Source organism: Pavona decussata, unplaced genomic scaffold, assembly GCF_977016875.1.
Source record: "Pavona decussata unplaced genomic scaffold, jaPavDecu1.1 SCAFFOLD_266, whole genome shotgun sequence".
NCBI classification, from domain to species: Eukaryota; Metazoa; Cnidaria; class Anthozoa; order Scleractinia; family Agariciidae; genus Pavona; species Pavona decussata.
The window spans coordinates 74,672-100,261 of record NW_028145668.1 but is presented as its reverse complement, the minus strand read 5'-3'; the positions used below and the strand labels follow the sequence as shown (position 1 = coordinate 100,261).

The following is a 25,590-nucleotide window of genomic DNA, read 5'->3' as shown; positions in this document are numbered from 1 at the left end:
AGTTTTCGCGTTCGCTTTGTTATTTTAGCCTTTCGCCGGATCTACTAACTGGATTCCTTATGGAACAGGCTAGGGTGGGGGTTCTGTTACCTACCATAGCCTCGTCCCCATGCAGTCAGCGCGCCGGGCAACCAATCAAACATCACCCGTTGAGATGATCCGGACTGGCATTAATTGCTCCGACATAAAGCTCTGCTCGCCCGACGAACGAATTAAGGCGTGAGGACGAGGTTAGTTAACCCCCATTTCTGACCAAACGATCTGATTTTTGAAATGAATTTTCAAACCTACGTCCTGGACTTGAGAAACGGCAAATATCTGCAACTTCAGTTTTAGACCAAAGCTGCATATAAATCGTACCCTTTTGAGGTGGCACGTGTCCATATAGGGCTATGCTAAGCGGCCCAGCATCCACATCTGACTCTGGGAGTCGACATTGTCTTTTTCCCCCTTCCATTCCAGTAATGTAGGTCAACTTTTGTCCGTAAAAGGGTCCACCCCTCAATGGTCGTCATGCCGAGGTTATCCTCATTTTTTTTTTGAGATGGAGAAAGGGGGTGTAATTTGAGGGAGGAGTTTGGGGGGTGGGGGGGAGGAGTCTCACGAAAACATAAGGAGCCTGATGTTCCGGTGGTACTGATCTTCAAATTAGTTGCTGGCGTCAGGTTGTGAGGTGTCTGAGCTGGGTGGCATGACTTTGCATTCATTAAACGGTGTCTGATTTTGTCGACATTTGAAACGTTTAGACAACAACGCGTGAAGAAGAGATAATGTCAGTGGCTAAGACACACCAAGAAATCGATAAATTGCAACGCCCCAATAACAACAATGAAGAGGATTGTGCCACAAAGTTGATTAAAAGAAAGGCGAAAAAGACTGCCCGTCAGAATGATAGTGAAATCGAAGATAAAGCGGTGGACAAAACATCGAACAACGCGGCGACCCCCGGAAGAGAAGGCGTAGGTGAAGCGTTGCCTACGACTGACATTCTTGTTGATCGTCTGCTTTTTACGTTGATGGTCATCGCGTTCTTAGCGTCAGTGATAGCGATTGTGATGACTTTGCTGATGTTATTTGGAAACACTTGCTTCGGAGGATCGGGCGAAACAGGATTGACAAAACACCAACACGGTACACAAGATTCAGTTAATGTTATAGTACAGAACACGTTTCCCACTCTGCCTTGAAGTAGTTTGTTTCAATCATTTAACCTAGGGAGAGTAGACATAGAACAAATGGCAGAAACAGCATGCCATGTGCTATGCATTTTTTAAGGACCTTCGGGACAACTGATAACTGTTATGAAGCACAAACGCCCTCGTTCTTCCAAGCTGCTTGTTACTAGAAATCAATGGAGCATATAGAAGCACAACTCGGAGAAGGAATACGACTGTTTCCATACATTGTTATTACATTCACGAACATACTCAGCTGTGCATGTTCGTTACAGCTTATTCTCATCGTCTTGCAGTAGCTTTTACGAACATTACTTAAGTGAACGCCACGGGCGCTTTCAAATGCTTGCAAATCGCGGCTTTAACCTAACACATGTATAGTTGGTAACTTCTGCTCGCATGCATGTATTTGCTTATAAGATCTATTAACCCTTTGACCCCTGAATTTTTTACTAAGTTTTGCTAAAAATTGACATGGACAGAGGAAAGGGCTAATAAAAGCTTAAGTTTTCATCCAAACCATACATAACCATATATTTCTAGAAAGTAGATCAGATGAGCATTTTGAAAATGTAAACAATATGTTGTTAATTATTAACTAGTCTGGTTAGTCATTCAAAATGTCCGCCAGAAAAGAAAAAAAAATCACATTTGCTGTCATGGGTCCAAGTTTATTACCCTCCATGCAAGCTACTGATGTCCAACTATCAGTATATCACTTGAATACTATATAAGCTACAACAATCAGCAATCGTTTTCATTCTTGGATCACACTTCACCTGAAAACAGCTTGTCAAAAAATATAGTCGGACTGATATCGACCTCAAAGGCATGAGTTGATCCATGGTTGGGGCCTGAAAATTGTGGTTATTCCGTATTGTATAAAAAATCCAAACCGCTTCGATTCAGGTTTAGAGTCTTCCCTTCATTTCTACAGCATTGTTGCCGAACTGGTTTCCATCTTAATGTTTGTCCATCACGATTTGCACGTGCATGAGATGCCGTTCTCTTGATGCTTCGACAATATTCACATTTTCGGTCTCTTCTGGGCAAGAATAATCGGCGGTTTCGTACTCGAAACTGTACTCCTACAAAACATTGCTAATGTCGGGTCTTTCCATCACAATTCGATGAATTTCCTCCATGTCTGAGTAGAAGGATGCCAATGTTAAATCACCAGATGACATCTGTAAACAATGCTTCGAAAAAAATTGAAAATTTTCCCCTGAAAACTAAAAACATCTAGCTAAAATAGACGCCATTTTGAATCACGTTGTTTCTTGCAATAGTAGAGGAGGCCTGGGGCCTAGAAAGTGCCTTTGGCCCCTTCTTTTGGAGCAAAATGTACACTATATATGAAAGCGCGCCTATAGGCGTCTTCAGGGGTCAAAGGGTTAACGGAGAGCTCGAGCTAGGGAGAGATACAGGGGAAGCTAATTACCGAGACTTTTGTCCCGTTCTTAAGTTAATCATTGTCATTTTATCATTTTAGCGGGATTAGTCATTTTCAAAACCGATAATCCTTTTATTCATGAATACCGACCGACTTACGTCAATGTTGCTAAGCAGTTAATTAATTTATGTTCCTCTTTTTAACTTCCGTATTTATATATTACAACCTGAGATCATTCTTGCTTATCAGTCCACAGACTCAAAAGTTAGAACCACTTTGGGCTGTGTAATAAACAGCGCCATATGAAAAATTAATTAAAGTACTGATCGATATTTTGAGTAGAATGGCCACACTTTAAGATTTCATCCACGGACTTTAAAACAGTTTGCAAAACTTTGTTGACAAGTCACTCTGGCTGGACTTTATTCTTCGATCACGTGCGCCGGTCACACCACTCAATGACGTGATTTGTGCGCCTGTACTCTAATCTGCTACGCCAATCAAAGCGCGAGTTTTGCAATGTTTAGTGTATAAATCCGTATAGCCAAAAAATAGGCTCAATCAGGCAGTTACAGCTTTCCCTGCAGATGAATAGCAAAGTCTGAAGTGATCTCTAGTTTGTGCCTAGTTCCCAAGAGCATCGCCTTAGTCTTGCTCTGGTCCAAAACAAGCCTGTTACTAGACATCCACTCTTCCAATCGCTAGTGTTACAAAATACAGCTGATCTTGGCCCAGCGGAACATATCCACCTTAACATTCATAGGGTATTCCATGGATGTTATCTAATGGACCTTGCATAACAGACTGCAGAAATAGATGAGTAAACTATTTTTTTTTCTTTTTAGCTTCTTCTGAAAAGCTTCAGAGATCTGCTGCTGCAGACAGCGAAGCCTTAGCGAGATTAAAGGCCCTTGAAGAGAATGTGAAAAACCTGCGGCAGAGTTTGGTAAGGACATCCTTCACGCTTTTACATTTTGGGAGTTGCCAAGTAATTGTAAAAGTTCGAATTTAATCTGCAAGAAAAATACATCAATTTAATGACGCGTATTTCTTTTTTTGTTTTCAAACAAGCATTTAACCGTAACCCTCAACTAGTGATGTTTGCGCGCCTGTTATCGTTATTGTCCGGGAAATTGCTGCGTGATCGTGAGCTCCCATAGCACGAATGTGAGAGTAAGTGATGTTAATGAAATCGAGTTCAAGGCCCTTCAAGCGAGTAAGAACTACATGGAGCTTGGACCTAGAACAGAGGTGGGGTACTGCGCTAGCTAAACAACGAAGAACTAGGGTTATCTCTTGTAACGCATAGAAACGTTTGTTGGATCATGGTATGCCGTACCCTTTATTTGTACACCTTCAAAGGGAGATGCGTCGCGATCGTAAAGAAAATTGCCTAAGGTCGATCCGCACTTGGGTACAAACCATTATCTGAGCTTATCTGCTGAGTGCTGGGAACGCCAATATCGCATCAATATTGGTCTACAAAGTTATTCAGTTATGTAGACCCCCACTTGATTTGCATTTTCAGGCGGAGAAGGACATGCAGATCAATTTTGTTCGTTCTTCTCTTAGAAAGCTCGAAGCAAAGAAACACAATTCAGGAGACTCAAGGTAACCAATTTGAATGTTATCCCTTCATTCTGGGCTGCACTGTCGCTTGGTCCTTTTTAAACGAATAGAGCGGAGGTTTCCTTTAAAGCCTGACAAATGTCCAAGCGATACGATTCAGAAACTAATGGGAGCTTAGGCGCTTACTGGAGAAAGAGACTGGATTGCTGTTCTGGCCGCTCTCACTTCCGCAGACGTCGCAGTTTGATTACCACCCCTCAAATCAATACTACCACTGAATCACTTCATTGACTAATAAACTTTTAGTTTCTTTATTTTTCCACATCAGTGGATGTGTACCTCTACAATTAGTTTATACATACGGCTCGATTGCCTTACATATTATTACACTAAATATGGACTAAAATTTACAAGTAACTACCACTGCAAGTAATTTACTGACGAGTTTTCATTATTTACAACAATATATACATGGTCTGCTACTAAAAGGTAGCGTGACGAATTACTACTTGAATAACAATTTGATCTAAAAGTTATATTTCCCTTTAAGAGAGATGTTTGTTAAACAACGAAACTACAATTCAATCTTTTGTACCATGAATTACCAGTGCATATAGCACAGGCCATAACAATGTTCAATGAAGTCATAACTTCTTGTATATGAATAATTAAATTACATTGTAATAAAAGTAATTTTTAAAATAAATTTAATTGATAGGCCGTCAAAAGAAATTACCGCTCAGCATTTTGTTTTTCTCGGGAGGTTTTGTAAAAAAAATGTTGTTAATGCCAGTTAGTGAGAAACGACTTCAACAATCGCTGATTGTACAGCCCACTTTGAAAAAGAGTGATGGTCTGGGTCGAGAGTAGATGTCCAAGCGATTGTGGGAAGGTTTGGGGGACGTTGCCTATTATTATCGTCCCCCAAACAATCCCACAATCACTTGGGCAGTTACTCTCGACCCGGGCCATCACTCATTTTCAAAGTGGGCTATTCACGGATTTCTCAAAGCTGGCATCAATTCTGCTCTTCGTAGTTAATTTTTGAGAATTATTCTTCGTAAGACGTTCGCGAGAAATTGTCTGACCACGGCCTATAGGTAGATGTCGAACATCCAAAACACTTTTTTTTTTTCATTTTTGCAGGACGTATAGCGGAACTGATCCACTTAAGAAAAAGAATGAGGGTCACTGACCATCGCATCCAAGAAAGTTAGATCCAAGGAAAACTGAAGGAACGGCTACCAAGCCTTTATGTGTATATATGGTCTTTGTCCAATACAACCAAAGAAGATGGAAAAATTCAACACGCATGCGTAAGCGAGAATATAAGATGCTCAACTGTTTGCACTGTGTAAATTTTAGCGAGAAAGGATTTATACCACAAAAACGTACCAATATAATGTTATGATCGAAATGCCGTTCTTAAAATAAAAACATTTGAAACACACTGTGTTTAGTAGGCTTGAAGACGATGAACTTACTGTAAGTAAGCATAATAAATATATGGTATTTTGTTTCATAAAATGAAGATGCTCCTAATTTAACCTCGGTTGTGATAAAAAATTATAATAAAAAGGCAATTAAACACATTTAATATACATGTAAAATACCGTCTACCCTCTTGCCAGGGAGACGGCCATGATAAAGACAACAAAAATCGCATTAACTTCATTTCTGAAAGACACCACTATGAAACTGCAAAAACTTATCTCTCTCCTTGGTCGTGTCAACTTTGAAGAGGTTTGAGTTTCCTTCTATAACGTTTTTGAAGTATAGACAGTACGTGAATTAAAATTGATAAAGGTGAAATCACGACGAGGAGCATTATTTTACATGTGAAAACAAATGAAGGGATTTTGGACATATGATGTAAAAAAAAGTAACGATACTGTTATAAGACATCCATTCTCTTGCCTCAGTTATTGGTCACTACACTAATAAAACGTTTAAGTGAAGCACTGCTCAATCGTGTATTTTTCTTTTCTTTTCTTTTCTACCAGAGAAAGAGAAAAGGAAGCACAGTGATTGTGACAGGGAAAAGAGCTAACTCCATATAAAAGCTATATTTCCAACCTCTTGTATAAAACGTATTGAAATAGTCGTAAAACTAAACAAGGTTTATTTCTTAGTCGACCGGAGAGACCAAAAAAAATGGGGATTGTGACAGGGAAAATTGGACCAACGCAAGCGAAGCTATAGTTTTCCGAAGTTTTGACTGGTTTTCCATAAAAGGAGCAGCAAACATAAGGCAAGATTCCTTTCTTAATCTATTTTAGAACTATGAAATAAAATAACACAAACGTTTTATCGATAATTTGTCTCAAAGGATGTTACTGGTTCTTAAGTAAAAACCTGTCGATTCAAATAAAAGCTACTCTAAGAGGCAATTAGATGCTTTTCAGTTGATAAATACAAGTCAGATAATGCAGCTTAAGTTGTCAGTGGGCACTCCCAGTAATGAATTCTGCACTCTGTGCTGCCAGACTGTAAAAACAGAGAGGATTCTCCTCTACATTTACAGTTAAAAATTATATCGCCGTTTCCTGGTAGCACTACAACTAAGTTATATTCTGCAGCATTGGGTGTGGAGCAAGTAACACCAAGAAATTTCTGATTCTGGAAGGCAAGATAGAAAACAAAATTCCCTCATTAGCACAGGTCTACTCTAAAATAAACTAAAAATTCTGATAAATACGTAATATGTTACTTTTAGACCTCTCCTCTAATGTAAAAAAATGGAAACTGGCTCCCCACAAAATGAATCCAGGAATGAACTGCAAATACTAACAAAACCATGGCCTTCGAATTCCTGAACAAAGCTTGGGCATAAGCTAACCTCAGGTGTTAAAAAGTGATTTTGATCTGGATTGAACATCTGACACCATACAACTCGATTCCACAAATTAATAAAGACGATTTTTAATTGACGTTTATCAAAGTCTTTATATCTCCCAATCTCCGCGAAGAAAATGTTTCTTGTGGTAAAATGGTTGCAGACCGCAGTCAACAAACAGAACATTTCTTTGCCGAATGCTAGTTAGTAGTAGCTGAACACTACATGTAAGCCATAATTGACTTACCGCTCCTTGAGTCTCATCCACGACGACTTCTCCACCGCGAGTTCCTAAGGCTGTTTTCGTCTTGTACATACACTGACTGAAGTTGCCAGCTCCTTGAGGACCTTGTGGTCCTGGGGGCCCTTGCAGTCCCTGTTGCCCTGGAGTTCCGGGTTCTCCTTTATTACCCTTAGGTCCTGTGTTACCCTGCTGTCCAGCAACACCATCAGTACCATTAATCCCAGGATCTCCTTTGGAACCAGGACCTCCATTGCTGCCTACTTGACCTGGTTCGCCCTTTTGCCCTGTGGGTCCCTGTTGACCCGAGTCACCCTGGGATCCATTAAAGCCTGATGGTCCTGTGGGGCCTCGCAACTTACTTATACTTTGCACCTGGAGGAGATATGATGCAAGGAATATTAGAAACAATTATTTTCATTCTATTGACCACGAAACCAAACCCGCATAATCCTTTAAAATGATAGGTTTAAGTGAATTCAACTATCTGAAACATTCTATTGCAGTTTCTGTAGTCTACAAGGAGAAGTAACGATCAATACCTAACTTGAAACATGGTGCTTTTGCAACTGCTACCAAAAGTCCATTTTACAGTTGCGTGCTAAGCGACCTGGCTTTGATTAACAGTGAGGCTACCGTTGATTTTCCCTTGATAAAAACTAGAGATCATTAGAACAATTTAAATGAAAATCAATTATGTTTGCATTGGACTCTCACACAGACGTTCTTTGGTTCGTCGCGTCGCTAGGTTTGTATCTAAACAAAGTCAACTGCAGCCTCGCTTCCACCTAAAGGCCAGGTCACAACAGATACCGCAGACTGTAAAATGGGCTCTAGGTCAGCAAGGTTAACTCTCTTTGTACTCTTGCGAGTACAAAAGTTGAAGCAGAAAAATAATAACACACAACCAAAAAAATTAGATTATAACACATTATGTACTATCTGCTTGAAGCTGGATAAGGAGGGTGGAGTTTGATGTTAGTCCTGATTACTAATCCATTACTTCGAGTTGAAGAAAGTTGACTTTAATTATATCTACGTTGAAAGTGATACGAAAAGAAGCAACAAACTGTTCAATAAGTCGTTATTTACCTGGGAGCTCAAAGAACTGTTTATTGTGTTGAGAAGAGTTTGCAACGAACTATCAGCATCCAGCAAGTTTTGAGCGGTGTTGTTCAACTGTGAAAAAATGACATAAAGCATCTGTAAGTGTATATGTGCTAAATACGACAGGTAGGTTCAGAAAAAGCGCTGAATGAGATGGAGCTGTTTCATCTCTGATCACGCTATATAATTGCACGTTTTAAATGTTTTCGTGCCCTTACAAAACTCAGTATAAAGCAACCTGCTTGGAAAGTACTAGACGTTATAAGAGTGCAGTCCCACGCTTACCTTTGAGTCAAAACTTGTTCTCACTGTATCCAGCTCTTGCAAGAAACTCACATTTATCGCATTCACGGATGCATCGAGCTTCTGACTGATATTCTGAATCTGTTATACACAAACGGTAAGGCGGTGAGTAAATATGGTGTCCATATCTTCTTTTAGCATTTCAAAACTTTAGTTTGTTCACCTTTAGTTAATGATAAAGTGAGACGATTAGTAGCTCCTAACACCCGGGCTCAATTTTAATTTTGTTGTTTTTGGCTGTTTTTGTTTTGATCGATCAAGGGGTAATGACCGCTACTAAAGTAAAAAGACGAAGAAATTGCTACAAGATAAAGCCAGGTCCAGACCGTGATTGATTTTCATTTAGCTTTTGGAACACATATTTTGTTATTTATTTTAACACCGTTTTTCTTAAGTTTGTCTTAGTTGTAATTAATTTTAGTTAGATATTAACAAATGAAGAGCCACTTAGTGGAAATGCTGTTAATAAAGTCTTTATTATTTTATTATTATTATTATTATTATTATTATTATTATTATTATTATTATTATTATTATTATTAAAGTCGCATTGTGACTTTGTTTACCTTGGCATTCATGTATTAAAATTGTTCCGCCCCAGATTGATGGCAACAACATTTACTAATTAAGTTTAAAATTTTCTTTGCGTTTCAATTCGGTCCATAAAAAAAATTGCCCTTCGTTAAGAAAACAGTATATCACGGTGTATAATGTACTCAATAAGCCATTTTCGAATTGCTCTGAACCTCGTTATGAAACTGAGGCTAAGTGCAAAGCTTCCCATTTGAAAATTAGATTTTTGCTTATGCATTAAAGGTAATGTTTATAATTAAAACTTTGTACTTAGCCTCGCTTTGATAATGAGGCTTAAAGCACCTCGGAAATGGTCTATTAAGTCTCTTTTCCACCTTCCGACAAAAAATAAATCAATTACATTGAAGTAGAGAAAAAAAAGACTTACCATCCTAATGGAATTTTGTGCGCCACTTTCAATCTGTGAAAGTTGATCTTTGGTGCCATTAATGTTTCTATTCGCGTCGTTCAAATCACCTTTGGTACCTTGAATGTCTTGCCTTAGTGTGTTCTGTAAAATATGAAAATCTTGCCTTAGAAATCATCAAAGCTGTTGAAATCATGCATGTATCTCTAAAACATTTCCAACGTAAAAATTCCGTTTTATGGCCTTCAACTGTTATATTTAAGGCAAAAAGTAGTATAAAACTTAATGACTCTCGAAATAACTAGCCAGATTAATAAGCTAAAGAGCATGGTTCAATGGTCAATGGTTCAATCGTTGGTTACGACGTATTTTATATATGGAAACTTATACTAACTGTTACGATACCTAATCAGTAAGTCTGCGGAAAGTTAAGCGAAATAAAAAGTGTTCAATTTACATGATTACTATGATGATTATGAATAGGTATTCCCCACTGGAAATTTGTTTACACAGAGTCCGGGATTTCAAAACATTCGTCAGAACAATCTGACGTTTGCCGAACACAATAACATATTAGCCCAAGAAGCAGAGCCTCGACGCTTATTTCACCCGATGCCCCCACTGATTGCCTCAATAAAAGTTAAACCAATCAGACACATAGAAAATTTTGTCTATAGCCAGGTGAAGAATTACAATGTGTATAGGATAATTTGGGGGGATCTTTTCATCAAGAAAGGCTCCAGATACAGAATAGAAAGGGCCTTCTTGGAGAACATAAAAGTAGCCTGGCCTAGCCATCCCAGTCAACTTCAGTTGTCAATCAACCACCAGAGCGTAAAAAAATGACAAAAAACAAGCTCCTTTGTCTACGATCCTTATTGACAAAATTGGCTCCTTTTTCGGAATAATCTCTTTTAACCGATTTAGCAACCGATCTCTTATATCGCTGTGGTGATATTATGAAATTTCGAGGCACACTTTTTCAAAGGAAGTTTGAGTTATGACTTGCCACGACTGAACGGTGTCTAATTTGCATCTCACATCAGCAAAAGGTAAAGATGTCTGAGGAAGAAGCAACTTGTCCTTTTGTAGCGGAGCTTCTTGTTGAAGAGATACGCTATGTAAATTCGTCACGTACCATGAATGTTTTGATCAATGAAATGTTTCTTTTCAGTTCACTGATCATGTTTTCAATTGAAGAGACATCAGGAGGGGATGGGGCAACAAAATTCCTTGGTCCTTCTGTACTATCAGAGCCACCGAGTTGCGCTCCTCTGGGAGTTGCGGCTGTAGAGAGAAACCAACACTTAGAAAAACAATGAAATACTGATGTGCATGTACAACGTAAATGGTTTCGACCAAGCTTAGCCACCGTCAAACGTTAACGATAAGAAAAGTTCGTTAAAGACAGTTTTACTTTGACAACTCAAAGCTGAGAAGGTTTGTGAGTTTACTAATTAAATCATTTTATGATTTATTAAAAAAGTGTCAAGACATTTACAAGTGAAGTATACGAAGACTGATTGAATGGGTCACGTACTTCACTTTTAAAAAAAACTTGAAACTTTGCAAGTAAATCATAAAACGATTTAGTAAACTCGCAGTCACCAAAAAAGCTTACCAGCATTGAACATCTCAAAGTAAAAGCAAACACCTTATCTTTAATTGACTTTGCTAGCTTTTTACATTTCACCGTGGTTAAGGAACAAGCAGTCGCAATGTCCGGTGTACGTGGTCGCTCGGGTAATAGTAGTTCTGAGAAGAATCCCCGGGGGGGGGGGGATAACTCCAAATAGTGAGCTTCAAAGAGCACGCACCTTGCCTTGGCCCGGGTCCGCCCAAAGACTTCTAGTTGTTCTTAATTTCATCAAATATAAATCTGTTGTTAAATGTCTTTTGGCTCCCATTCTTCACACCCCTCCCCTCACCTCCTCCACTGCACTTGCCACGCACGATGACACACACAGTAATGCTTAATTATTATATTTAACTCCCAAAATAGGTTTTTGGGGGGGCTCGTTTTGACTACTAAACTGATGTAACCCCAATTCTGGGTTGACAAGACTATAATCCTAAAATGCCTCAAGTGGAGGTAATTTACCTCCAGTACCGGAGGAAATAACTTTTTTTTTGGATTTTAAAATAAACCCCGATAAAGCGACCCCATTGCCAGGAATTCACGTAACTTTACATATTTTTAACTCTTTAGTTTCCGCGTAGATATGCAGCGTAAGAAACACTCTTAAATCCTAAAATAGAAACTGCGAAATGAAACATTTGTGAAACTGGGTTATTTGCAAGGCTTGCAGCCATATAAACGCCAACTTTCTTGATTACTGAAAAATAATGCGTGTATTAAAATTAGTCTTACTGGAGACAAAAATTGTCGAAAACGCAGTGAAGCTTGACTGTAGCTAATGCCTTCTCAATTCAAAACTAACGCGATGGTCTGATATCAAGGGAAACGATATTAAACAACCTTAAACGAGAACCACGATTTGCGTGCTCTGGTTGGGTCAAACAACATGATAATTCGAAAAAGAAATAACTTTAAAAACTTCACTTTCGTTTGTTTAAATCTTATGTTTTTCCAACCCGTTTTCGCCCCAAACTGCTCTATTTCGAGGGAAACAACAATTAAATATTTGCTCATCTCGTCATGGCTACTTTTTAAAGACGCACGATTTGCGTGGTCTGAATGGGTCAAACATGATAATTCGAAAAAGAATAACTTTAAAAAACTTTACTTTCGTTTCTGTTAATCTTATGTCTTTTCAAGCCGTTTTCGCCGCAAACTACTTTATTTCAAGGGAAACAGCAATATATTAAATATTTGCGCATCTCGTCACGCCTTTGTATATACTAGAATATAGTTCAACATTTTTAGCGATCTTTCCAAAGGGGTCACTTGTCGCATTTTTGGTGTATTTGTAGGAAACATGTTTTCAAACAGAGATCCTCAAGTGCTCAACTATGCCTTAACGCGATGTCATTAAACACAATTCAGCCAGAATATGCAACATTCTTCCGGAGCGACTGATCGTTTCATGTATTCCTATGGTTACCCGGAGGGGTTTACATGTAATCTACAATAACGTCGAATTTCGCATTTATAATTAAACAGTCAGACCACAGTGGTGTGATCGAACACGTGAATGATGCCTTTTAAAACCCAAACTTTTTAACGACGAAATGAAAACAAAAAATAATTAACGATTTTCACATTTAAAATTCTAACATATCTTTGAAGACTAAGACCGCGTGCTTCATTCAATATCCTTACTCACCGATCGACTTTCCTTGTTCCGTATTCGCACAGGAACACTTATCGACAACTGGCCCAACTTTACCCAGCATCAACAGTATCACCAAAATCAGAGCAGTGACCGACGTGAGAAGAACGAAAAATAAAATACATCGATTTAAACACGATTCCCTTGTGTATGTGTCCGACAGATCGGAGCAGACCGATGCCTCTCTAGCCCTTCTGACGTTTATCTCTTTCAATGGTATATGAGGTTCGTACATGTCATTGTAGCGTTTTCGCGGTCTTTTTTCTCCCCCATGAAGAACCCGAACTTGATCGCTAAGAGTCGAAGGATCCTCGTACTGATGTCCTTTTTCTTCATCGCTCTCACGAGGCGGTTTTGCCAACAAACGTGAGTGCGACGAACGCGGTGATTCGAAACGCACATCGCAAATGTCCACAGGACTGAAGTCCCGTTGGGGATATTGCCCGAAACTTGGCATCGTTATCTGTCAGATTTTAGAGTATTTTTCTGATCCAAAACTACTCTCAATTCTTAAACCACGTGAAGGCTTCAAGTTTTCAACTAAACAGGCAGGATATCAACCAAATAATACAACACCCACTAAGCTCATTGCCAATACATGAATAAGAAATGCGTGAAATCTCTCAATGAGTTGATTTGCTGACGGGGCCTACCCGCCAAAACACTGGCCGCTGATTGGTTGGAATCTAATGAATGATTCTCTCGCGGGAGACATGAGCGGAATTTGTAGATACAAAAGGTCTCGGCTTTGTACGTCAGCAGGTGGAATGTCTCTAGAAAGGACTCGAAATTTGTTTTGTTTTGTAACAGCAACAACGCTATCGTGGGCACAAGATCAAATGGTGATATCGCTTTCAACGATTCTTTTCTTCGTTTAAGCAGACGAGAAAATCACCAGAATTGATTCAATACGGAATACTAAGAGAGAAGATCGAATCGCCGGAAAGAGAAGCGGTCATGCGAAAAAGATAAACAAAGTTAAGGTGTGCTATGCCTTTCAGCACATTCATCAGTTCTACGAACACAATGTAAGGCGCCGATCAAAAAATCAAAGCTGATAAAAAAGAAAAAAAAATAAAGTCACCGATTGCAAAGAAATTTTATATCAAACGCGACGGAAAATCCTGCTCAGTATCTTCCATTTGAATGACAACACCTTAGGATTTTATTCACAGACTTGAGGCTAGAAGCGACTAGCTTTCACTCTTGAATCCTTAGACTCGAAACAGTTAGGAAACAAGATCATTGCCTGTCAAAATACAATAAAAGAAGTTGAGAAACTGCACGCGCGAAAGCGGAAGAAGAAACTAAAGTCTAACAACTGTCAAATAAGACTGAGTGCTCGTCCAAATTAGCATTCGCAACGATTATGTGGACGCGAAACAGAACAGCATATATCAGCATATATTAACTCCCACAAACCCGTGCTTTGTCTTGCGTAGAGTTGATCGAGATTCAATGCACGTACGCTTTCTGAAGTTGCTGGGTAACAAACGCATGTGAAATTAAACTTTTCTTCAAAACCTGTATAGTTGCACACAAAACAGAAACAGATTCTTGCCGATTTTCAGCATCCAAAAAAAAAAGTTCTTTTGTATTTAAGTGACTGATAAAATCGAATACGATTTGCCAACTGGTGATTCAAAAGGAGTCACCTGAACCGCGAGAATCACATGTTTTAATTGTATATTTTTCAAAATATTGATGTTGGAGAAGAGAAAAAAATCTAAAAAGGCCATGAACTCCATCCAGTCCATCGTACGCTCTTAAAAATGGTTATTGAACAGATAAACCAAATCTCCACTGCTTTAAAGATTCCTGGCTAAATAAAGTTTACTTTAGTTACCGCTTTTGACACGTGTTGATCTCATTCAGTTTGTAACAGCTGTATGCATAAAGCCAACCAGAAAGATTACAGCTGACGAAAGATCGTTTCTCAAGCTTTCAAAAGAAATAAAATCTGGTCGAACTAGATATCAACATGGTCGAAGTAAATTGATGTCGTGACATTAAGCATGATTTAGTTTTAAATATCATCAAATCTTTGAATGTGTGTCTATGTTTGTTTGTGTGCCCGACCTCAACATATAAAATATCTTTTCTCTTAACTGGCTCCCTGACATTTTTAACGCTAAGGTTATTTCAGGTAGCCAATACCCCTATTATTTCTGTTTTACATAGTAAATGCTTTTTGTAAAGACCTGTAAACTATGGGGGTTAATAAAGTTTGTTGTTGGTGTTGTTGTTGTTGTTGTCAAAATACTATTATCAAAAATACTTAACCATTCAGCTATACATCTAAGTTTTTGCCTGTCACGACATTTATAACTAAAAAAAAACCGGAGTAGCTTGAGACTCTAACGACACCCAGTTTTATTCTTTTTCGTTTTCGGGATTAGCAAGGTCCCTCACTTCTCTCGGAAACTCACCTACGACAAGTGTGTAAGGCACGCGGGCCTGTACGCATACAAAATACTGTACGTAAAAATGAAATATCTTGGGCCAAGATGGTCGAAAAGTAGAATTTGATTTGGTCAGAGTAAAAAACTAAATGAAAAATGGTATTCTCAGTTAAAAACCGTAGTCAAGATCAGTAACACATGCTGGATAAGTAAAGGAAAACTTTGGTTGAAACCTGTCACGGATTCGTCACGGTCATAACCGTCACGTGTACTTATCAAGTGACTGTCACGGGAGCTCAACCGTCACGAAATTTACCACTGAAAGTGCTAAATATTGAAATGACATTTTGGGCTGACTGTTTTTATAACCAACTCACTGGGAACTTGTTACAAAGAAATTGACCTCGATGAAAATCAAACTGAGAACTTGGAAACGTCGAAGTATTAGCAAATTTGTTTTCGTTTTGCACTAAGTAAGTTTTGTCAAACGAATGATATTGTGGGAAAAATAGGGAAGCAATAACTGGGTCATATTGTTTTTATGTTAACACTGAAGATCAAACAATAAATTTAGCAGTTATGCTTATTTGAGCACGTATAGCCTGATTAACTTCTTCTCTTAATTGGTACGATCATGCCAAGCAATTCCCATGCAAAGGGCAAAAACGCACGAAAGTACCTGGCGAGCAAAGGGCTTGCATGCGTGGGCCCCTCGCGCGCGCTGCGTCGCCTCCTGGCGCTGTTGACCGGTTCGTTCTCGCGGATTCGCCACATGCATGGGACTTTCTCGTGGTCCACGAAACAGGTGATCTTCTGACAGTGATACACGCTAACAAACCAAAAAGGTCAAATTGAATGTATCTTCTGAAGATTTTTTCACACAAATTCAGACATTTTTTCCACAACTTAAAGAGTCTGGTTTCATGTGCAAACTACATATCTAATCAAATTGACTTATTCAAAGTTTCTGTAAACTGAACTAGTTAGTCGATTCAGTTAATAAATGTTAAGTTCGAGCTATTTTGTGACAGTCAAAAACAAACAGGATGTTTGTCCCATGAACTGACCTAGTTTAATGGCCTTAGCTCCCACGAGTCTCCTGTAGCTCAGTAGTAGAACATCCGAACTAGTAATCGGAAGGTCTTAGGTTCGACTCCTGATAGGACTCGGATTTTTTTCCGAGTGTGCCTGTGTCATTTACTGATTAAAACATCATTCTCAAAAAACGCCCAGTTCTAAATGTTACTGTTCGTATTGCTACCAAAAACCTGGGCGAACTTTTTTTTCGGCGATACAATTTCGTAAAGACCTCACCTTGTGTCCCACTGCAACAGCTTGGTCCCAACTTTCCGATTATAATCAACATAACGAGAACAAGCGAGGTCAACGATACCATCAAAATCAGGAACAAGATCAAACGACTTATCCACGAATTTCTACTCATTTCAACACCACAGTCACCGGTGCTCGTTGACTCTCGAACTGTCCCTTGCTTCTTGAGTTCGGTGGACTGGTATAACCCGTTGTCTTTTCTCTTGGGCCCAGAACTTTCTGAACTCCATGCACTCTTACAAATCACCAGGTTAAATGGGTCTTCATACTGATGCTCAAGCTTTGAATTTTCGTACAAAGAACGAGGCACATCGCCCTCCTTGAAAGTACTTCGGTTTGTCACCTCGTCTTTTTCATGGCTTTGTGCAACTCCTGAATTCTCATAGGCAAGGTTAAGATAGCTCCTTGGTAAAGCGTTTGAGTTTCTCGAACCGACTTCAGGGCTGTCAACTGTGTAAGGACTGTAAGCTCGATTTTGAGGCCGATCGTTAAGCTCCATTTTCAAAATTCGTTAAGTAACGAATGTCACAAAAGAAAGTTTCTACAATGGCTCGTCCTCGAATAAAACAAGTCTATTGTCAGACCAGTAACGCAAATTATTCGTCAGTATCAGTGCTTGTTTCTCGAATGAATGGAAATCTATGATTACTACAACATAGTTGAGAACTCAATTTATATGAGCTTCTCCTGGCCACTCCGTTTTCACTTGCCCGGCCTGCGGAATGGCAGGCTGGCAGGTTGTTCATGTCACTGACGAAATGGCCTCGTGGCTTTCTCGAGATTTCCCAGGTCGTTGTCTATTTGTTTATTTTTTTCCTACCATGGCGTACAGTGTCGACGAATAAACAGCATCAAATCAATTTACTTCATTTTGCCGCCTACATGTTCCAATTTTCTATTTTTCCTTTTTTTCTAAGGTACCTGCCTAGTTTGTCTTTCTAGAGAGACATGCTATATCGATCTCCGGCCTTGTGGCCTAATGGGGAGGTCAGACAGCTCCGTAATCGGTCGGCTTGCAATTGGTCACACACATACGTGCACGTGACAAATGGGATCATGCGATCAGTTCTCAGATTTGTTGTCACTCATAAATTCGATTGGCGGTGGCAATTTGTATGAAAGAGGAACGATTAATTGATGTTTCATAAGTAAACATTTTAAATAGCAATTCATTTGCAAATGAAGTTTCCACGTAGAATACAGTAGAGCTTACACAACCACACCCCGTAAACACAAATTCGGACCAAGATCTTATCTATAAGAAGGCCACCAGATGAAGCTGTAGAAACGTGAAGGTTATTGCCCTTTACGATCAGTGGACTAGAGGTCACACTGAGTACTTGACACTGTTGGCGTCTCAGAATGAATTGTCACAACAAGAAGGAATTAAGTACAAGAAATGATATCTTGCATAAAATTAGAAAATTTGAATTTTAAGTGCTCTCGTTCACACTTTTCGCTTCAGTATTAAAATAACTTAAATGTGCGATAAATCGTTTTATGGAGAACTGAGACAAAAAGGCGAAAGTCACAGACAAAGAAGAATTTTTTCTAAGGCCGCATTCACACCAACAAAACATCTTTAATTAAACCAGGTTAAATGAAATGAAAATTGGTAACAGAAAGCTGAACCATTGGCTTTGAAATAGGATTCAAGAAAACTCTAACTTATGCTTTCATTTGTGCTAAATCTGTACTGAGCTTTTACGAAGGAAATAATTTTAAACTGTGTTTAACTAAACAGCTTTTAAACGTGTTTAAGCCTTAGTGTGAATGGGGCATAAGTTAACACTCTAGTCCTATGGTCGTTTAGCTGAGACCAGGAGCTTATGCTGGTAACTAAGCGGAAATGGCAAAAAATATAACTGTTCACTTGTAGCTACGAAATGAGAGAAAATTAAACCGATAAATGAGTTTCTAGCAACCCTAAACCCTTACTTTAATCTGTTTACTTTGAATGCTTAATAAATCGGTGTTTCGCAACATTTTTAAATGTTGCGAAACACCGATTTATTATACAGTGTACTATTAAAATAGGACACTGTATGGGTTCTTTTTCTTTCTTATAACTTCCTTTCAAAATGGCATTAAAATTAGTTAACTACCATACGAACGTCTGTCTATAGAACCTTTCACGTGTTGCGACAGTACAATTTTTATATGCTACTTTTATTTCAGTGCCTATCTACTCTAACCTGAAACTAGGGACTTGCCACAATAATTAACGAACGCCTTGGCCTTGTTGCAGTTTTTAAAATGAAAATTTATATTAGCAAAACTACTGCGCTTAGTATGTCTAAACCTGATCTTCGAATGCACGTGATCTGGAGGCGTGTCGGTACAATTAACAGGCTTAAGGACTAATAAACCCTACATAGATATGGGCTTAAAGACAATGATATCAACTCAAATCGAGCAAAAGCTTTTGTAAACAATGGAGGCTTAGCCTTGGCCAAAGTTAAATATGAGTCCCCTAAAAACGCCTGCGTGGGATGCTAAAGTTTCTTCCGCGCAGAAGTTAAACGGTGTAAAACAAACATAATCCAAATAATTATTCAGCAGGGTTGTGATCGGTTGTACGTGTTTTCAGAAGAACCAGAACGAAGCAAGGATCATCGTGGTGTTACAACAAACCTGATGTTACTGTGGAGCTTACAATTGTATGCACTGCATTACAATCGTCTTTGAGAGTGAAAAATTCACGAACAAGAGCTTTGTCGAAGGCTATAAATTTTTATTCGGAAGCAAATTTAATAAAAACTAAAAGCACACTTTCTTGTGGAATAGAGATACTGAACAAGGTCAAACTAAGCAGGCCAGCTGGGGAATATGACTGAAATCCTCCGTTTATCAAGAAGCCTACGAGTAAACGGCTAAAAATACGTCCATAGACAAAGTAATTTTCCTTTATAACGCCAGTGGATGGACCCAATAGACAACGTATATACTGACAGCATTCTATTTCAGTCAACTAAGTTCTGACCAATGAAGATACTTTCTGACTAACGCGATATTTTTTATGCTCGTATCTTATGTCAGCAAACCGCAGGGTTAAGAAAGAAGCGGCAATTCTGTCCCATTCATTTTCTGCTAAATCATAGTTAGTGTGTGTTAATTTTGCAGAAACCATAGAACGCGTAACACACAATTACCAAGACTGCTGAGTAATTTCTCGTGATGTTTCCATAAAGGGCTAAATGAAATTTCCAAAAGGGCTAAATTAAATTTAATTTAATTTAATAAACCTTCCAACACGCGAACAGATTAACAGCTGAACCAAAGTTAGACAATTATTGCTAAAAGGCACGTACGTGATTTTAAAATTCCATCAGTGAAGTGAAAAAAAAAATAACAAAAAAAAGGCTAACAAGCGAGAGTTTTGAATCTTGCAGAACAAGGATTAAAAATCATGAACATTGGCTTTGTGGGGTGAACAAAAAACCGGCAAGTTCATCAAGGATTACTGAGAAATCTGCCATGGCACGTAGCCACGTTAGACAATCAACTGGAAAATAAAAGCACTGCATCCATGGGCAAGCAAAGCTTGGGGACAAACAACCTTAACTGACAAAGGAATTTGGGTTTTAACACGTCTGGTGTGATTAAAACTGAAAAGCCATGCGCCGTACACGGGAAAGCGGAACAATCTGGTTTTTTCCCTTTTGTTTTTTGTTTCTTGTTAAAAACAACTCGTGATCATGAACCGGCCCCTTACGTAAGCGAAAGTTATTTTTAAATAACTTTCGCTTTAACACAGTGAATGCACCTTGGGCAGAAAAACAGTCGCACTCTCAGGACAGAAAGTATACTTGCACTTTCTGTGTATCGTTTGTTCTATTAAATCCCTCGTTTTAGAATCATAAAGTACTATGAATCACAGTAAGGTGATTGTTGTCGACACAATTATCTCTAATTAAGAACAATATTACCCCGCTACATTCCGATGCAATATACCTAACATTTCAACATGCATGTACAAAACTGACCCAATCAACAAAGAAACTCGCTAAAATCAGACTCTTGGACAAGCGTTACATTGTACCTAAAGGTCAAATAACGAAAAAAAAGCGTTAAGTAAACTTTGGAGTGACAATTGGAAAGTATCATACCTTGTTGCTCTTCACTGCAAGCGGAGCAGCTTGGTCCCAGCTTGCCGAGAACTATCATCACCACGAGAAGCAGCGAGACAAGAGAGATCATCAAGATCAGAAATAATATCAGTCGGCTCAGCCACGAGTCCCCAAAGGTGTATTCACTAAAATCATCGCTTTCTGCTTCTTTCTCAGTCTGTCGAATTTCGGTGGGTTCATACATCTCGTTGCGTTTTCTTCGAGGTCCAGTGCTTGGCGGAGGAATCGTCAAGTGAGAAGGGTCTTCATATTGGTGTGCAGCTTCGGAATTTTCATACGATGGACTCTGGTAGCTTCCTTTAAATGTGCTGAGGTTTCTTGGAATGTTTTCCCGGCTTTGCCGAAGTCCTAAGTTTGAGTAAGCGCCATTCTGGTAGCCCCCGCTAAAAGAGCTCTGCTCTTTGGATAAATCTTCTAAGCTGTCCACAGCGTATGGGCTGTACGCACGATTGGGAGGTCTACCATTCTGTGCCATTTCAAACTTAAAACAGCACTGGATCGAACAAAATAACTTGCTATCTTCTCTTCGATTGCACAAAGACTGTAGTCAGCGCAACAGCTATTTGTATTATGGCAAATTATTTATTTCACGAATGAATGAACAAGTATGCAAATCTAACAAGCGGAAAGCTATTCATTTACGCATTAACACAAACATGACGTATTCTATTGGCTGATTCCATCGTTTATCTTGTTTTGCTGTGATTGCATATTGTTAAAACGTTATAGGGCGTAACAAAAGACACTAACCGGTGCGAGGGTAGGTCATTATCACGAAGCATCCAAATAAGGGTAAACTATACAAATATATTCATAAGTATTCACGCTCACAATAGCGAGTGGGAACGATGATTTATCACGAGAAATTCGTGTGCTGGCTTAGGCAATTTGTTTTGGGATGGTCTTTTGTTCCTGTTGCCATTGAATAAGGATGCTCAAAAGGTTAAAGCCGCAAAAATTTCACAAAGTAACCTTGATCTTACGTTTCGACAAAATCGACATCTTGCCATTGTTACGCTCCCTTTTTTTCTTTTTTTAAGTGTAGTCTTCTTTTTATTTCAACATCAAGAAAATACACCTTGGGTATTCATATCCTTAATTGTCATGACTTGAGGGGTTGTTACGCTCTCTCTCTCTTTTTTTTTTTTTTTTTGTTTTCATTTTTCTTTCTTTTCTTTTTAAGTGTAGTCTGCTGTTTGTTGACCATTTCAAAGAACGTTTAATTTCCTCGTGAAATTTTGCTGTTCTCAGTTCCTTTTATTCAGCATTAACCCTTCAACCCTTAATATTAAAGAACAAATTCTCCTATCTTGTCACCATACTTTTCTTATAAAAGAACCGTGGGGAAGTTAATAGAATATCAAGAAAATTCACTTTAGTGATCACATCCTTAATTCTCATGACCTCAGAAATTGAATAAGAATTGATATTACAAGGAGAAATTTAATGCTGATAACTATTAGGGCTTCAAGGGTAAAAATATGATCCAAAAAGTACCCCAAGAAAAAACTACAGGCCTCAAAAGTTGGAGCTACCAGCTTGCGCAACATCAGAAACAGCATCACAGAAAAATACTGCTCAGTTGCCTCGGTATGCGTTATAGAAGTACCTTGTTCACCACAGGAAACGGTATAACTCTGTCGCGCCACTTCCATTTGAGTCATCATGATTACACATAACAATTTCCTCCACGTCAAAAAGGTCTCTCATAATATGGCTTACAAGACAAAAGATGATTTAATTTATGCTGGTCCTCCTTAACTGGAAAGAACAAAATGCGTTTCAAATGCTTGCTTAATGTTGCTGCTTCTCGATTGAGCAGTCGCCCGACCTTTTAACGAAACCCCTTTGAACCTAACAACGGTGCGTGCAAAAAACTGTGGACTGACTTCACGGCACGCCCACAATAACAACGCAATCAATCAGTGCGTGTTTGATCGTATTTTCACGTCAGTGAGGCATGGTGGTTTTGGTATCTCACGCGTTCGTGAAAAAGCCCCAGTTATATTGATATAGTGGTTAAACAGGCTTGTAACGAGTAATCTACAAATCAAAATTACAGGAACGTCACTGGCTCCACGCCATGATAAATTACAAACTGTTTGCGCTTCTTGGTGAAAACACAAAAGCACTTTCCTGTTTTACTTTGTGAAACCATAGGGACCCTGAGATCAGCTTGCGTGTTTTCTTCACGAACGGGCAAATATAACGAGAAAGATAGTGTTTTCGTTTATTAATGAAGAATGCAACATTTGAATAATTCCTTAAAACTGTGGCTCAAATTGTGTTTAACGAGATCCCTCGTGAGCCTTCAATGTAAATGCTACTTCAGATTTTAACTAAGTAAAGTTGCGAGTTTGGCTAACCAAAATAGGCGATCACGACTCTGGCATAGCAGAGTTATCGTACTGATCCGTTCACGATCGCACGACTGAAACCTGGCATGTTGCAATTCAACCTCGCTCCCAGGGCCTCCCAGAGACCCTGGGGACGAGGTTGGCGTCGATTCAACGACCGTGTGATCGAATACACTGCAGACATGCGTATAGCCATGTTTCCATATCGCTGACCGGGGGTCGTTAAGTTTCTATAACAGCAACTATCGTGGCCAGTCATTAGCATTCACATAAAAAACAGCCTTTTAAAATATTCAGTGTTACCACAACCTGTGTCTAACTTGCGTCCACTTTTCTGTGGTTGAGGTGCGTCCAACCGCATCCAATGCAAGGGTACGCTGTCGCAAGTTTCAATTGTTTTGCGTCTAAAACGCGCCAGAGGGTTGCCCGAAGTAGCTATAATATACCTATTTATTTGAAGTCTCGTTGTGTCTCGGCCTTGCCACCAAAATACGACTATTTGTGGCTGAGTCCTTCATGTTTTTTTTGCTTTTTGTTTCGTTTTTTTTGTTTGTTTTTTTTTTTTTTTCAACTTCGGGTGAAATCAAATATCACGCATAGTAAACGAGAGCGAATTATCCAATTGTTTTGAATAAATCCTGATATTTCTTCATGTTTTTAAAACAGCGCGTGTCAAACACCCCTTGCTACTGCCTACCACAGAAGTACAATCTCGTACCCAGAGTCCTCAGGCTCTTTGGTCAGCGGGTAGTCGCCAAGAGAGACTCTGGGAAACTGGAATTTTGTTACCGCGGGATTTCTGCGGTAAAACAATGCTAGCCGTAACGGAGCAGCCAACCAAAACATTTAAACAAAATTCTAGTTTCCCAGAGTCTCTCCTGGCGACCAACCGCTGGCCAAAGGGCATGAGGACTCTGGGTACGAGATTGACAGAAGTGAGAAAGGGAACAATAACAGCTTGGTAGCCAATCAGATTACAGTATTCGTGGTAGTATGCGAGCACAAAAGATCATTTCAAAAGTATGCTACTCACCTCAAAAGGTCAGAGGAACAGAAAACTCCACGTATATAATATTAACTACCAACAAATAGGCGAGGAGTTAGTGTAGCGGGATGAAGAACTTGGTTCACTACCGTGCTGAAATTCACACATCGGAAACGAGCGGCGAGGCTCGAGTATTTCGCCAGGCCAGACCGCCTCTCGTTATATATAAGCATTATACATCGAACAAGTTTCCATCAGCGTCTCGTATCTCCTCTTCAGCTTGTTTCCTCTTGTCCCGAGCGTAAAGCTTTCTTTATGTATTAATGAGGGCAGTCGTTCATGTTTTAAACCTTCTAGTCTTTGAGGGAAATAATCTTGCTCACAGGCACGATGCCATGATCTCAATCATAGATCACCGATTCACCGCCCCTGTGGACGCGACGTCGACCATGTGCGCTGTTCAAATGCAATCTTGTCGACGCTTCCACAGAAAAGTAAATAAAATTCTTAGTCACAGTCTTGGTCTTGTCGACTCCAGAAAACTTCATTGCCATGAAACAGAAAGAGTTCAGCACATAACGTTATGAAAAGACCAAACCGGAGCGTTGCAATGCAACCCGGAATGAAAGGAAACCATTGTTGCATGTCACACGATGCGAAGGAGTCAAAGTTGAACGCAAAAAACCAACCTCTCTTCAAAAGCCATTATATTACTTTCAGCTTCAAGCTCAACTCTGACTCGTATTTGAGCAATAGAATTGCCATATTTGATCCTTAAAAGTACTCTTTCGACTGCTTTCAAGAGAGCAGCCTTCAGCGACACGTAAATTGTTCGTTGGAAGTGGCACGTACACCTGGCATGCTGCTTTTTCCCGGAAAATGCATGACGTTATGCGCATGTACACAACTGAAACTAAAGCGACTTCCGGTAAGAATTCGCAAACCGATGCATGGTTGATCAAATGGTGACGAGTGAAATTAGGAACTTTCCTTTTGTCAAAGGCTCGGGAAATTATTAGACTTTTGACAAAACGAAAGTGAAAGTATTTTCTACTAGTTCGCGAGTTTACCATTTGATTACCTTTTACAGCGGTTACCAATAAAGGCTGGTTTCCATATGATCGCGGATCGCAGATCGCAGATCGCAGATCGCAATAAGGTCTGCGATCTGCGATCCGCGATCATATGGAGACCAGCCTTTATGTTCTATCTTCTGCGATCGTCTGCGATCCTGCGATCATGATCACAGACGATCGCAGACGATCGCAGAAGTATGTTTCCACATGATCGCAGACGATCGCAGACCTTATTGCGATCTGCGATCTGCGATCCGCGATCATATGGAAACCAGCCTTAACACGCGACCTATCGCCTTCAAAAGACTCCGATAAAGTTGCGTTTTGGTGGACGTCAATCAAAGAAAAGCCGTTGAAATTATTTTGAATTCTGAGAACATTTCAAGGCAACAGCACGAGGAAATTGACAGTCTTATCCACTGACGGATAAAAAGTTGATTTCCAAGACAGG

At 39.4% G+C, this 25,590-nt stretch overlaps 2 protein-coding genes across 5 annotated transcripts; one reads left to right on the top strand and one right to left on the bottom strand.

The window, feature by feature from the left end:
- Positions 1-633: 633 nt before the first annotated feature.
- LOC146455892 (uncharacterized) lies at positions 634-6,240 on the top strand. Of its 3 annotated transcripts, none has more exons than XM_085093729.1 (4): positions 634-1,131; positions 3,414-3,514; positions 4,097-4,179; positions 4,248-6,240. In XM_085093729.1, the coding sequence occupies exons 1-4, from the start codon at positions 771-773 to the stop codon at positions 4,270-4,272; spliced, it is 570 nt and encodes a 189-aa protein (XP_084949855.1). In that variant the 5' UTR covers positions 634-770; the 3' UTR covers positions 4,273-6,240. The 3 variants fall into 3 exon arrangements, with proteins under 3 accessions (XP_084949855.1, XP_084949856.1, XP_084949854.1); XM_085093730.1 differs by lacking the exons at positions 4,097-4,179; positions 4,248-6,240 and adding exons at positions 3,640-3,708; positions 3,786-4,075; XM_085093728.1 differs by having other exon boundaries at positions 639-1,131; positions 5,284-6,240.
- On the bottom strand, positions 4,417-24,076 carry LOC146455891 (uncharacterized). 2 transcript variants are annotated; one of them, XM_085093717.1, is made up of 7 exons: positions 20,701-24,076; positions 10,703-10,851; positions 9,586-9,708; positions 8,607-8,705; positions 8,307-8,393; positions 7,221-7,589; positions 4,417-6,756 (listed from the first exon to the last, which is right to left on the bottom strand). In XM_085093717.1, exons 1-7 carry the CDS (start codon positions 21,194-21,196, stop codon positions 6,571-6,573), a joined length of 1,509 nt encoding a protein of 502 aa, XP_084949843.1. In that variant the 5' UTR covers positions 21,197-24,076; the 3' UTR covers positions 4,417-6,570. The 2 variants fall into 2 exon arrangements, with proteins under 2 accessions (XP_084949843.1, XP_084949844.1); XM_085093718.1 differs by lacking the exon at positions 20,701-24,076 and adding an exon at positions 12,852-14,516.
- Between the last annotated feature and the right edge of the window lie 1,514 nt (positions 24,077-25,590).